The sequence below is a fragment of the Haliotis rufescens genome, unplaced genomic scaffold (genome assembly GCF_023055435.1).
Source record: "Haliotis rufescens isolate VD_foot unplaced genomic scaffold, xgHalRufe1.0.p SCAF_14, whole genome shotgun sequence".
Taxonomy (NCBI): domain Eukaryota; kingdom Metazoa; phylum Mollusca; class Gastropoda; order Lepetellida; family Haliotidae; genus Haliotis; species Haliotis rufescens.
In genome coordinates, this window is record NW_025963824.1 from 17318756 (window position 1) to 17331146 (window position 12391).

Genomic DNA, 12391 nt, shown 5'->3' on the forward strand with positions numbered 1-12391 from the left:
ACACGATATCAGTGAAGTACTGTTAAACCGACCTGCGAAGTTCCGGGTTAGAATAGATCTTCAGCAACGCATGTTTGCCATAAAAGGCGACTATGTTTGTCGTAAGAGGCGACTAACGCGATCGGGTCGTCAGGCTGACTAAGTTGATGAACGTCATCGTATACCAATTGCGTAGATCGATGTTCTTGATATAAATCACTGGATTCTCTGGTCCACACTCGATTATTTCAGACCGCTGTCATGTGGCTGGAATACTGATGAATGCGGCGTTACAACAAACAAAGTGTTAAACTAAACTCAATCACTCACCATAAATGTACTTGATGGTGTAAAATATTTGGGACTAGTGGCATTAAATGAAAGTATTTTTTCGCTTCATTCACTCAGGGATGAGCAGAAATAGTGTGGAAACAACGTATCCTGGCCTTGGAATGTATGTAGTGAAGGACAGGTAAGAGTTGTCTTGCAAGTGTTAAATTAAAACTATATCCGTCATTCCGCACTTTCTGTTCATGGATAAAACATAAGGCTGCCTGTGTGATTGTGGTGTGGCCTACTTATGTGTTTTAAACATATTACCATAAGAGAAAAAAATAAACTGAATGAACATAGTTATTCTATAGCTACAACCTCTTTATTCTATAGCTGCAACCTCTTTGTGATCCCACCCTCAATTGAACTATTTGGCCACATCATTCAACCAAAATTCCCAAAATAACGAAAACCTGTATGGAACCTAACAATGCAGAAAGAATTTATATCATAACATAAACAGTCTGCATTTGTTTTATTGCTAACAAAATTCCCATATATATCACATATATATCGATATGCTATATTCACATATGTCAGCAAAGTATCAAATCTGTGGCTTACTTGGAGCAAACAGCGCATGTTAACTCCCAGTGATTCTTGTACGGCGGACATGGCAAGGAACCACAAACACCGTCAACAAGATACAAGCGTTGCCCGTTCTTGTTTTCATGGCCACTTCGATCCTTCTCTGCATTTCCATCAACACACAGATACTCACTAGCAGCAAAATTGAAATGGCCACCCATTAGGTACCCCGTGTACTCGACACGCCATCCAGGGAAGCAGGACATCTTGGCAGGCACCATGATGACGCTTGTCTTGGTTCCACTTCTACACACGGCACAGGGAACGTCATGGTTATGCAGGTTTTTGAAAATGACGGAATGTTCAATGGTATCATATTCTGTACCATAGATGGCACCACCCATCTGAAATCCAGGGGTGTAGTTTCCATACTCGGGGTTCTCAGGCAGACACAGGATATTAGCAGGGCCAGCCTTATGTGTGTAGTGAGTTCCTCCAGCTATTCCTGTGATAATGATACAGTAAGCTCAGTCAAAACAATCATCACACATGTTGTGGTTACTTACGTGTAGATACAGGATCTGGCTTAAACCCAAGGGTGCCAAAAGGACATAAGTCACGCCTCTTGAGCCCTCATGTTGAAGTTGAATGAAACTCATGATCATCGCGCACTCACATACACTTCTCTGTCCTGAGATCTCACCTACTGTCATTTTAGGCAAAGCAAAATTAGGTTCATCGTAAAACATCGCAACTTTTGACCTTTAACTCAGTCACCATTACCGGTGTTATTTCGTGCGTGTTTCAAAATCTAAATACCTGAAATATACTCTGAGAATTTTATGAAAAAAGAAGCACGTTCGTGATCACGGGTTTCTGTCATTTGTCAAATCACCAATGATCATTCTAAGACGTCGCCACCTATGCGAGGATTTGCCAAACTGGTTTCTGTATGTCGGAAAGAGGAACAGGAAAGTCGTTGCACATATCCCTGTATGGCTGCAACGAACCACTTCGACATCTATCGATCAGTCACATAAAGGTATGTACGCAAGAGTTAGTGACATTTCCGACTTTCTCGTTTAATATAACGTGTGTATGCACAAGCATGTATGCGCGACGCAGTGAAGGATTGAAAGGTAAACGTAAGACAAAGCAATGTGTAACCGTAACATCACTGCAATAAAATGATATATGAAGTACATAGAACTAGTAATCGCCCAGCTCTCTGGACGGTGGCGGATAAAAACAATGCGAGCATAAAAATATTATTCTTGTACACGGGGTCAACGGCGACCAGTGGTAATGCATGATATTAATGTATTATGATTATATATTAATGACAAACTTACCAAATTGAAACAAACTCCACTTTACCAGCTGCAGTTTGGTGATACAAACCTATAGCAAAAGTTGACGATTCAAAAACATGCTCCTCTCGCTTGTTTCGTGTACCACAACATGGAATTATAGTTAGTTTTAGAAGTAAAGCCGCAAAATACAGTTTAAGTTTATTTTTTTCAAATACAATGCTTATCTCATCCCGGGACGTGGTGATAATTGTTATTTTTACTTTGATACAATTATCCATTCCAACAACGACTCTCGACGATATAGACAGACTTTTGACAGCATTAGATGTCCTCCCTTTGCATTTACCTGAGAGAATAAATATGTGATAACTAGATTTATCATATAATGGGTAGGTTTCTCGGCAGGATAAAGCCAACGGATAAAAACGATATCCGTTGGGGTCATATGCGGATAGAGATGCAAATATCAAAGGTCACGTAGGGACTTCTTTCACTGTTTATAAACAAACACGGCGTCGCACTCGTCATTCGGCGATCGAGTCAGAATTAACCATCGGGAATCTGGATAAACTACAGGGATAATTGCTATCATTATCAAAAGAACAGTCTAATATACTGAAAATCTGTGTCTAACTGTGACGTAGCTAAGGCATTTTATAAGTTTTGGCAACTTTGGAGATATACATTTCGAAACAATTTGGCGAGGGCACGACACCTAGCCAAGCGGGATCCGTAGCCATATCTGTGCTTATAGACCTCTGCGGCTTGAAACACCCCTACAAATTAAAATAGTTGGATTTGGCGGAAATATGTTTGAATTGTTACCTTGTTTCGTTTTGTCGCTATGTGAACATCTGAGTACACTTCTTATCGTTATGACAGGACAGACCGACTGTCAACAACATCTGACCGTGGCCGTGACGTCTCATAGACTAGGGTTAGAGTAGTTTCCCTTTGACAAAGGGCAGTTACTCTAGCGGACAGACCGATGGATTGCCGCGAAAGACAATTAAAAACAATTTTTGTTTTGCGTATATGTTGCTTGGCCACTGTATAAGAAACATATTTCAGTTGGAACTATATTGGCTACTGTCACTGTCCGACTGACACATCACTTACCCTGTGACGTAATAAATATTAATGCGCGCATTCCAGGAAAACTCGCAATGTTTCGGTAATGTTTGTGAGTGAGGGAAAGCGATTTTGAAGCACAGAAATAAAGAATGGCATTATATGAAAAAGAGGTTATCACGCTTGTGTGTTTGGGGATGGTAAATATCCTGTATTAGGAATAAACACTATGTATTTAGCTCGCCAAGGCTCGCTAAATACAATGTTTATTCCTAATGCAGGATATTTACCATCCCCAAACACACTCGCGTGATAACCTCTATGTATTTCAGTTTTTCGAAATATTGATGAGAACTTGTAAATCTTGTATGTGTGCATAACCTGAACTTGAAGATGATGGTTCCTACCATATTAATCTTCTTCACGAAAATTCCGGAATTCAGTGCTGCCTCCCATATGCCTGCCTCCGGTGCGAATAACGGTTCGAATAACGTTTTGCTCTGATAATGTTTCTGTATCTTGACGTTTTTGTATTAGTCCTAGAATAAGAAAATGATTCAAGATTGCACTGGAAAATCTGAAGTGCATGACTATATTTTCGTTTGCCCACGTACAGTTGTAGTTTGTTTTGTGTGATACATGTACTCAATCTTTGTTATTTTTTTTCTAGAATGTGGGTCCGCACATATGCGTTCCATAATACAAGTAATTGCAACGCTTGGACAATAACCCGTAAAGCTTCGTTGCATACATAGTACTGATTTGTATTGCTTCGATTGTAGCAAAATATTGTTTTTCTTATGATTCTGTATTGCTGGGTGACACCTTTAATTATAACTTAGTGCGATGGAGTCTGTTCATTCTTTATTTTAATCGATTACCCATCACTGGAACTTTGTGTACATGTGGAACTCGTTCTAAACAAGCATTACCCGTGCAGATGAATGAGCCCGAGTCCAAGATTTGCAATGTTGTAGATTTGACGTATGTGGTTTCTATATTTTTTTTACAATCAGGTCAGGACGTACCTTTATGTTGACAAAGTAGCGCATCATTTGTCGAGTAGTGTGGGGGACATAGTAGATATATTTCTTATAGAACAAGGACCTTGTCAAATGATAATCAATGTAAATACATGTACATTGTACATTACAAACACGGTTAATTATGGTCAGGCACTTGTGGTTACGCAGATATAATGAATATAAAATCCTAATCTTATTAAGGTATATATCCCTTACATTTAAAACGCACCGTTATCATAAATATTTTGCAAATATCCATCCATCCATCCATCCATCCATCCATCCATCCATCCATCCGTTCGTCTGTTCGTTCGTTCGTTCGTTCGTTCGTTCGTTCGTTCGTTTCGTTCGTTCGTTCGTACATCTATCGATCAATCCATTAGACACACTATGTATGCATAGCTCAATATAGAGTGTGATTAGGCAATCTATGTTCGCACTGGTTACTACACAATTGATGAGAAAATGTGTATATGCATATGCATATATCATGACTAGACTAGTAGCATGTGTATTATATATGTATGCATAGCAAGGGTGAGGAAATATCAAATTTGTGAACTTGTCCCTGGACAACTAGACAGTAAGAAACACTTGTCCGGAGATAAAGTTTACTTGTCCTGCTTATTGATGATAATGGTGTTTTAGCACAAAATACAAGATGCTAATGTATGTCAATTGCAAGGACAAAATTAAATGAAAACAATAAGTTTTGATAAGCAAGTACGAACTGCCATGACTTCTTACAACAGGTTATGCAATATGGCAACATGGTTGTCTGATCAACCAGTCAGAAAGTGGAGGTAAACATTACACTGACATAATTTGGATTGGTAATACTTTCTGTTGAATTTGAAGGGTGACGTTATGCGTTGCTCACTACACAATGTGACTAGACAATATCTGCATGCATAGCTCACTTCACAATGTGATTAGACAATATCTGCATGCATAGCTCCGTTCACAATTTGACTCAAATAAGAAAGGAATGCTTTGAATAGAGGATATCAGGTTTATCTCACCTTTATACACAAGTTCCGTTTTAGACGGACATTCTGTTTTTCCCCATCGCGTGTAGATAGCACCACCATGACCCTTACCTGTAACACAAAAAGATGGGTAAATCATTATACATATATGTCTGTGTAATTGGTGTGTGAATTGTGGATAATTGTTGTGGACATTTACTTGGTTTGTGAAAAATCTACAAATGTACTGACAAACTGTGTCATAAACCTTGATTCACTCCACCTGGGCGGACCCTGCTACACGGGACACAATTTCAATAATATATTTACAAAACTAATACTAAAGAGACACTCATATTCTGTGATATACCCTATTTTATGTGTAATGTTTTAACGGATATTGATATGAAATACATGAATATTTCGTTGATTAGCTGTCATGATTACTTGTACAAAGAACATTATTTTCATAAACACTGATGCACTTTCACATTTCCTCTTTCATTGTTAGCACTTGCAAACACAACCCAGAGATAAAAAATTCCTCGATATTAGCCTTTCCCCTGGTTTTCATGATAAAGTAATGGACCCCTTTGCCTTTGTCAGAATAACGACGTGAACAAACTCATGGTAAAAGTCTGACTGAGGGCGTCACCTGCCCGGTAGGCTGTACAAGAGTGTGTCATCAGCTTGAATGTGTTCAACTTCTACGTTTCCGTCATTTGGCAGTCATCATCCCTTTATGTGCAGCCTCAGCCTTTTAAGTTTATAAAACAATGGACATTCATCAGCAAATATAGAAACAAGGACGTCAACGGAGGAAACAGTCTGTCTTACCAGAATTCGACGTGTTCTGTTCCGTCTTAAGCATCTGTCGCAATTCATCAAGAAACGTCTGAGTGGCAATGCATGGTGTTGAGGTTGGCAGAACCCGCGAAGTGTTCTTGCGAATTGTCACGCCTACAAAGAGCAATAGTATCATCAATTCTTTCGCCATCATCTTGACTGTAGGCAATCTATAGCTTCATGATAAGTCAGTATTTATATGTATATAACTATGTCCACTTCACGCTAGCTCATAGGAATATACAGTGTCACCTGCAATAAGGTAAATACAGCTTAACTGATACGGACACCTAGTCCGGAGTTTCAGAGATCAGTACAAATACAAATAATGATAACTTTAGTTTCCAGCTGCACAGTTGTTGCCAGTGTGTGTCTAGCACTAAACATCCTGCAGCAGATGTTGGATTCCGAATGAGATGCAACATATATAGAATTCTAAACGAGCTCCCATGTAATACACGTACATGTTATGAAACGAGTGAGATACCACAACTATTCACGAGTTTCATAAAATTAGTTTTACACGGGAGCGAGTTGAGTATTTTATTTATTACTTGCCATTCATATCATTTTCAGAATTATACTGTTGAGTGTGAATAGGCTGACACCCTGACGATCCATGGCATAATCTAATTGAGTTTGACTGAATAATACTTCAAACACGTCAAAAGTTGAAACGTATGAATTTAATACCATGCAACGGTCCACCTTTGGAATTCAGGCGTCCGTTCCACAAAACTATCGTAGTGCTAAGGTTATCGGAACTCACATACTTTAAAATAGATTAACGACTGTCGCTACAGTACGATCGCCTTGTGGAACGGCGCCTTGCACCTCAAAGTTTACAATTACGTCACACTACCCGATGACGTAATTTGTGGAATTTTGTTGCAAGTTCCATCGGCGAAACAATGCCATGTGACGTCAGCCTAGAACAAGGTTGTTTGGGTCATCGAGTGTGCATAAGCTCATCTCAGTGATCTATCATTTCTACACGCAGTGTCGTTGAATAAGCAAAGGGATGTTGAGAGCTTTCAATATTTGTTCGTGAAACTTGTTCCGAGAGTACATAAGCACGCGTTTTGGAATTACACAATGCGTAATACAGCTGCATGTTTATTAAACGGGTGATCTCTTCACGGGCAGGTAATAAGGTCTGTTATTACACCCGCTGTGTACATACTGGTGGTGAGAAACTAAAGTCTGTGCCTCTACATGTATGTATGGTTATTAACTGACAAGTTGTAATGTTTCCGGCTGTGCCCCGAGTGTTGAAGTAGTTTACACCTCTAGGATGTGTCATATCCAATGTTTTTCAGCAGGTTGTGTTTCTTTGTAACGGCCCTGTATGTCAATGAAATGAGTGAGTGAGTTGGGTTTAACGCCACTTTTAACAGTATTCCAGTTACATGTATATCACGGCGTGTCAACTTTATGTGGGAGGAAAGCCCGAAGTGATGCAGGTCTCAGACGTTTACCACTTCGGTGAAACCCACGAGCACGGGTATGGTGCTGACAAACATTAAATTATAATCGGGCCGAACCGGGATTCCCACCCACAATCATAGGTTTCTGGCCTTCCCAGGGGACGCAACTCTGCACATCGAATAGCGGCGCCTCAGACGACTGTGCCACCCGTGCCCCCTAAATGAAGTGTGTGTGTGTGTGTGTGTGTGTGTGTGTGTGTGTGTGTGTGTGTGTGTGTGTGTGTGTGTCTATGTGTGTGTCTGTGTCTGTTTGTACTTGTCCGGACTGATGCCTATTTTATAATGTTAACCCACTGAGATGCCATGCCGCAGTTTAACAGAATACCCTTCCCAGAAACAGTATATTGACTTCGAGCCGACCAGCCCTTGTTTTAGCCCTTTTTGCCGAGCGCAAGGCAGGGTAACACCAAGTACCATCTTCTAACGTCGTTTTCCTTGCTCAGTGAAACTCGTTCTGGTCAGTTGAAACTAAATCAGGTTTGGCTCATTCTGGATTGGCGTTATTTTTTCCTTTTTATCATAGATTAAACACACAAGTTATATATATTGGGTTCTGACCATCTGATTCTGAAGTTTAATATTAACGAATTTCTATTTCTGGAAACATGCAAATCTACACCAGCAAATCTATTCATAATCAAGTTTCAGATAACAGAGAAATTGTCACAAATTGAAAACTGATCTAGATTAGTCAAATTCTATGAAACCTGTAAAAGCGAAAATGATGAAGAAACTCTAGATATATATAAAGAAATGCAAACGCCAACACTGACAATTTATGTCGAGTAAAATTCGGGAAAAATGCAGTTGAAATGGAATAAATATCCAGAGCCATAAGGTCAGTGAAACATAATCAAACTCTGGGGTTAGGCGGATTTTCAATAGAGTTCCTTGTGGCGTTTGTAAGGTAATTGGATTTTTTTATATATTAAACAATCATTTAACAACAATCAACTGACCCTGACTATGAAAATGGGTATTATTACCTGTATACCTACATCGGGAAAAGACACAAGACTACAAAAACACTGGCGCCCTATCACGTTAGGAAATAAAAACTAACCATGTATATCAATAAGCATATGCTCTGGATGCAGTTATTCATGAGAACCAAACTGGATTCATTCCAGGTAGATTTATTTGTATAAACATGAAGCTCTTGTTCGAAAATAAGACACAACATACGAAAGGGTTGTTAATGTTGATTGATTCTGAGAAAGCTTCCGATGCTATATCTGAACAATACATAAACTAAGTTCTTAGAGAAAATGGATATAAATTCTTTGTTTCCCGTCAGCACGTGAAGAAGTTTTGGCTTGATCTGAGCTTGTTTATCAATGTTATTTCCACTGACTTTGCTAACTTACTGGGAACTACAGTGACTATAATTTCTTGAATAATATTATCTTATCAACAGAGAGAGATATCTATGTCTCTTGTATGAACAACGATACACGTGTCTTCTAAGAAATGCCTATCAGACAAGACAATCTAATGTATCCGTTCATACATTTTGCAGAAAAATTTAAGGTGGGTCTGCACGCAAAAAATAGGTATGGTGAATGACGAAAGTGTCAACACATTCCTGTTGTGATAAAGATTACACATGACACAAATTCAATGTGCCAGGTCCTATTAACCAAATACATGAGTGAGTGGGTATGGTTTTACGCCGATTTGAGCAATATTCCAGCAATAACACGACATGGGGACACAGGAAATGGGTTTCACACATTGTAACCATGTGGAGAATCGATGAGAACACTTTAACCATCAGGCTACCCTCCCGGATCGTTCCCATAATGAAAATGGGACATGTTAACATTATGTTTGGAAATCAGAAATACGCCTGATTCTGTTGTTCATTTTGAATTTAAATATTTGTATAGCTTTAACCACTAGGCTACCCATCGCACCTCAACAAATGAATACTCACTATATTACCAAGGTCTTTGAGTCAGTGTGTACTCATGTTTCCCTCTAAACCCCATGGGGAGTACACAGACCAGGCTGTCGCATGATCAGCAGTTAGAAGGTGCACCATCACATTACCCTCTCATCCAACAGAGTACCCATTCCCTGTTTGGTGACCAAGGGCATATTTCGGACATGGTCTCCTACCTTAGACGACACCACGTGTTATCTGTTTTTAAGTGTAAGACAGGACCGGAGCCCTATTTATAGTTGCACATATATGAGTTACGTGCAGCACTACGACCTCACCTGTGACAGACAATAGAGTTGCACAAAGATAATATAATTACAATACGATCTCTCTTTTGACGCAGTAGTTACTGTCAAATCTCTCTGGTAAACAAGCGCAGCCAGTGGCACAATAAGCAGGTTTTCGTTTACACTGCAACATACTATATATATATTGTATACATTACTTGTATCAATGTTTTATGACCTGCACATAAACTGGCATCATGGAAACGTGTACGGATGCGGATCTAAACAGATATTAAAGAGAAGGAAGGTTTTAAATTACAATATTGAAATCGGCTATCCTTTCGAGACCAACCACATAGCTCTAGCGTAGTTTCTCGCTCTGCAGCACAGTCAGGTCAGGTGTTGTCAGATACCCCTAAATGATGTATCACGTACAGTGTAATGTTTCTGGTATGCCCCAATTATTTGTCAACGGTTATATGGCTACATAAGCCAAAGATACGCAGTGTAATCCACATTATAGAATTCATTGGTTAAATCTGTGATAATGATTTGTTATCATTTGTTGGTAGACATGCATTTCTATCTCTTCGAGAGCTAAACATATCGCGTTTGCATGGTCTAAATAATTTCTATCGTTCAAGTTAACAATTCAACAAAGACACCCGTGTAACCCAACTGATTCCTAGTGCCATACAGATAACTCGATCTAATGCAACGGCCATTCTTGACGTACTGAAGGCAACATTCTTGACGATGCTTAGATGCTTTCCAATATTAATGACGTCACACGTATGTATGTTTTACATGTTTTCTGAAATATTTTATACATTGGCTTCAATTGACTTAGTTCTTCAAAATAACATTTAGAAAACAATCATGTTTTATGTGAACTGTCAGTTTTAGTAAATAAGACAATCTAAATAACTGACTTATCTTTCCTTGATTATAGTTTGTTTGTTTTTAATATTGGTTAGCAGTCCATATAACCACTTGAGAATCATGCAGTAACCAAAAGCACTGAAAGTCTGCATGATTCCCAGTAACGTGGTCTAGCTTCAGTTGCTCGTTTTAATTTAAATTAACTAATCTATTGAAAATACATTTGTTTTAATTTTGATCTGGTTTGTTTTAAACCCCAATACTGTGATATATACCTTGCTGTTTTACTGTCCATTGTCGACAGGTGTTATATAATAACTAACTTGTTCTCATCGCGTTATGGCTGCAATATTGCCGATGCGATATACAATTGTGATCACTTACTCTTAGTAATCTTATAAAATTAGTCTAACATTTGAAATGATCAGATGGTAGGGTGCCCTCATTAAGACACGTGGTTAAGGCCTATCACTGATGACTGATACGTGGCAATAGATATCTTCGGCATATATTGATATATTTGCGATCTCGAATGCACACAGGGGCCACACAGCATCCATCAGGGGACCCTCTTAGAATTGTGTTACACATGACATATTGTGTGAATTGCGTCTGGGGTTCTCACGCAGTATTTCAGTCATATTGTGCCGTGCCAGCTGTACAATGCATATGCAGGGTGCCCTGAGTGATGGAGGACACATCTGGCACTCGATCCATGAACGGCCAAGGGGTCACTCGACCATACATATACCCTCTATGTTGCTAAGCACGACCAAAAGTAGGAACTAACGAATGACAGATCAGTGTCAAAGAACTCACCTTTGGACAGAGCCTTAGATGGCATAGAAGAACATGTTGTTGATAGGTTAAAGTACTGCTACAAACATTTGAGGAATACAAAGCATATGTACGTAGTAATGACAGTAGATATAAATATATAAATAATTTCCAAACAATTTAAACTTACCTGAAGACTGAGAAGCAAGCAGGATAGCGGCTGCCAACGTTGATATTCCTATCCCCACCATTGTTGGTAATGACAACTCAACTAAGTCTCATGTCACATTTATTTGTTTTCCTCCAGGATCTAACACTATCGTCTTGGTTCTTACCGCCGCCATAGAGCTGGAATATTGCTGAATGCGGCGTTAAACAACAAACCAACCAACCAATCATGGTGCTGCCATCATGATTGTTTCACACACAAATAAATCATCAGTTGTAATCATATCCTTCAACATACATGCAACAGCAGTTCACACATACGAGTTTACACGTCCGGCTATCTGGCATACAAGTTGATGTGAAGTATCCCAACCGTGCTCTCGTGTGGCGTCGTGGTAATCTGTGTCGTGTTTCATCGATCAATGCCGCCTGTTGCAGATTTTTAGGTAGATATGATAGAGTCATGTTCGTTTCATTTTACACATGACTTCTTGATTTCTCTGGTTCATGATGCAGATGTTGACTATCGCCATACGATATCTACGTATCACACTCCATGTTGATGATTCAAACTGATAAGTAAGTGATTTTGCTGCACGTGTGATATCTGCTGAAACGAAACACGGGGACTATTATAGGAGTTGTGAGTCACCTGGTACTTCGTTGTAGGGTGGTAACGTTACAGCTGAATGATATATATACGTTTCACAGAGAGGAGTTCAGCATTGTTTATACTGAGTAAACTGTACCTGTATTACCTTCACTTTGTCCATTTGATTTGGCTTTGTTCCATTTCGTGTAGCAGCGATAAGGAATGATTACCATTATGGCAGTGGTATTTT

The 12391-nt window shown here is 39.2% G+C and overlaps 1 protein-coding gene across 1 annotated transcript; it reads right to left on the reverse strand.

Moving 5' to 3' along the window:
- Positions 1-770: 770 nt before the first annotated feature.
- LOC125379136 lies at positions 771-11709 on the reverse strand. The gene is made up of 4 exons (XM_048395075.1): positions 11572-11709; positions 6055-6177; positions 5272-5349; positions 771-1345 (listed from the first exon to the last, which is right to left on the reverse strand). The coding sequence occupies exons 1-4, from the start codon at positions 11630-11632 to the stop codon at positions 873-875; spliced, it is 735 nt and encodes a 244-aa protein (XP_048251032.1). The 5' UTR covers positions 11633-11709; the 3' UTR covers positions 771-872.
- Positions 11710-12391: the final 682 nt, after the last annotated feature.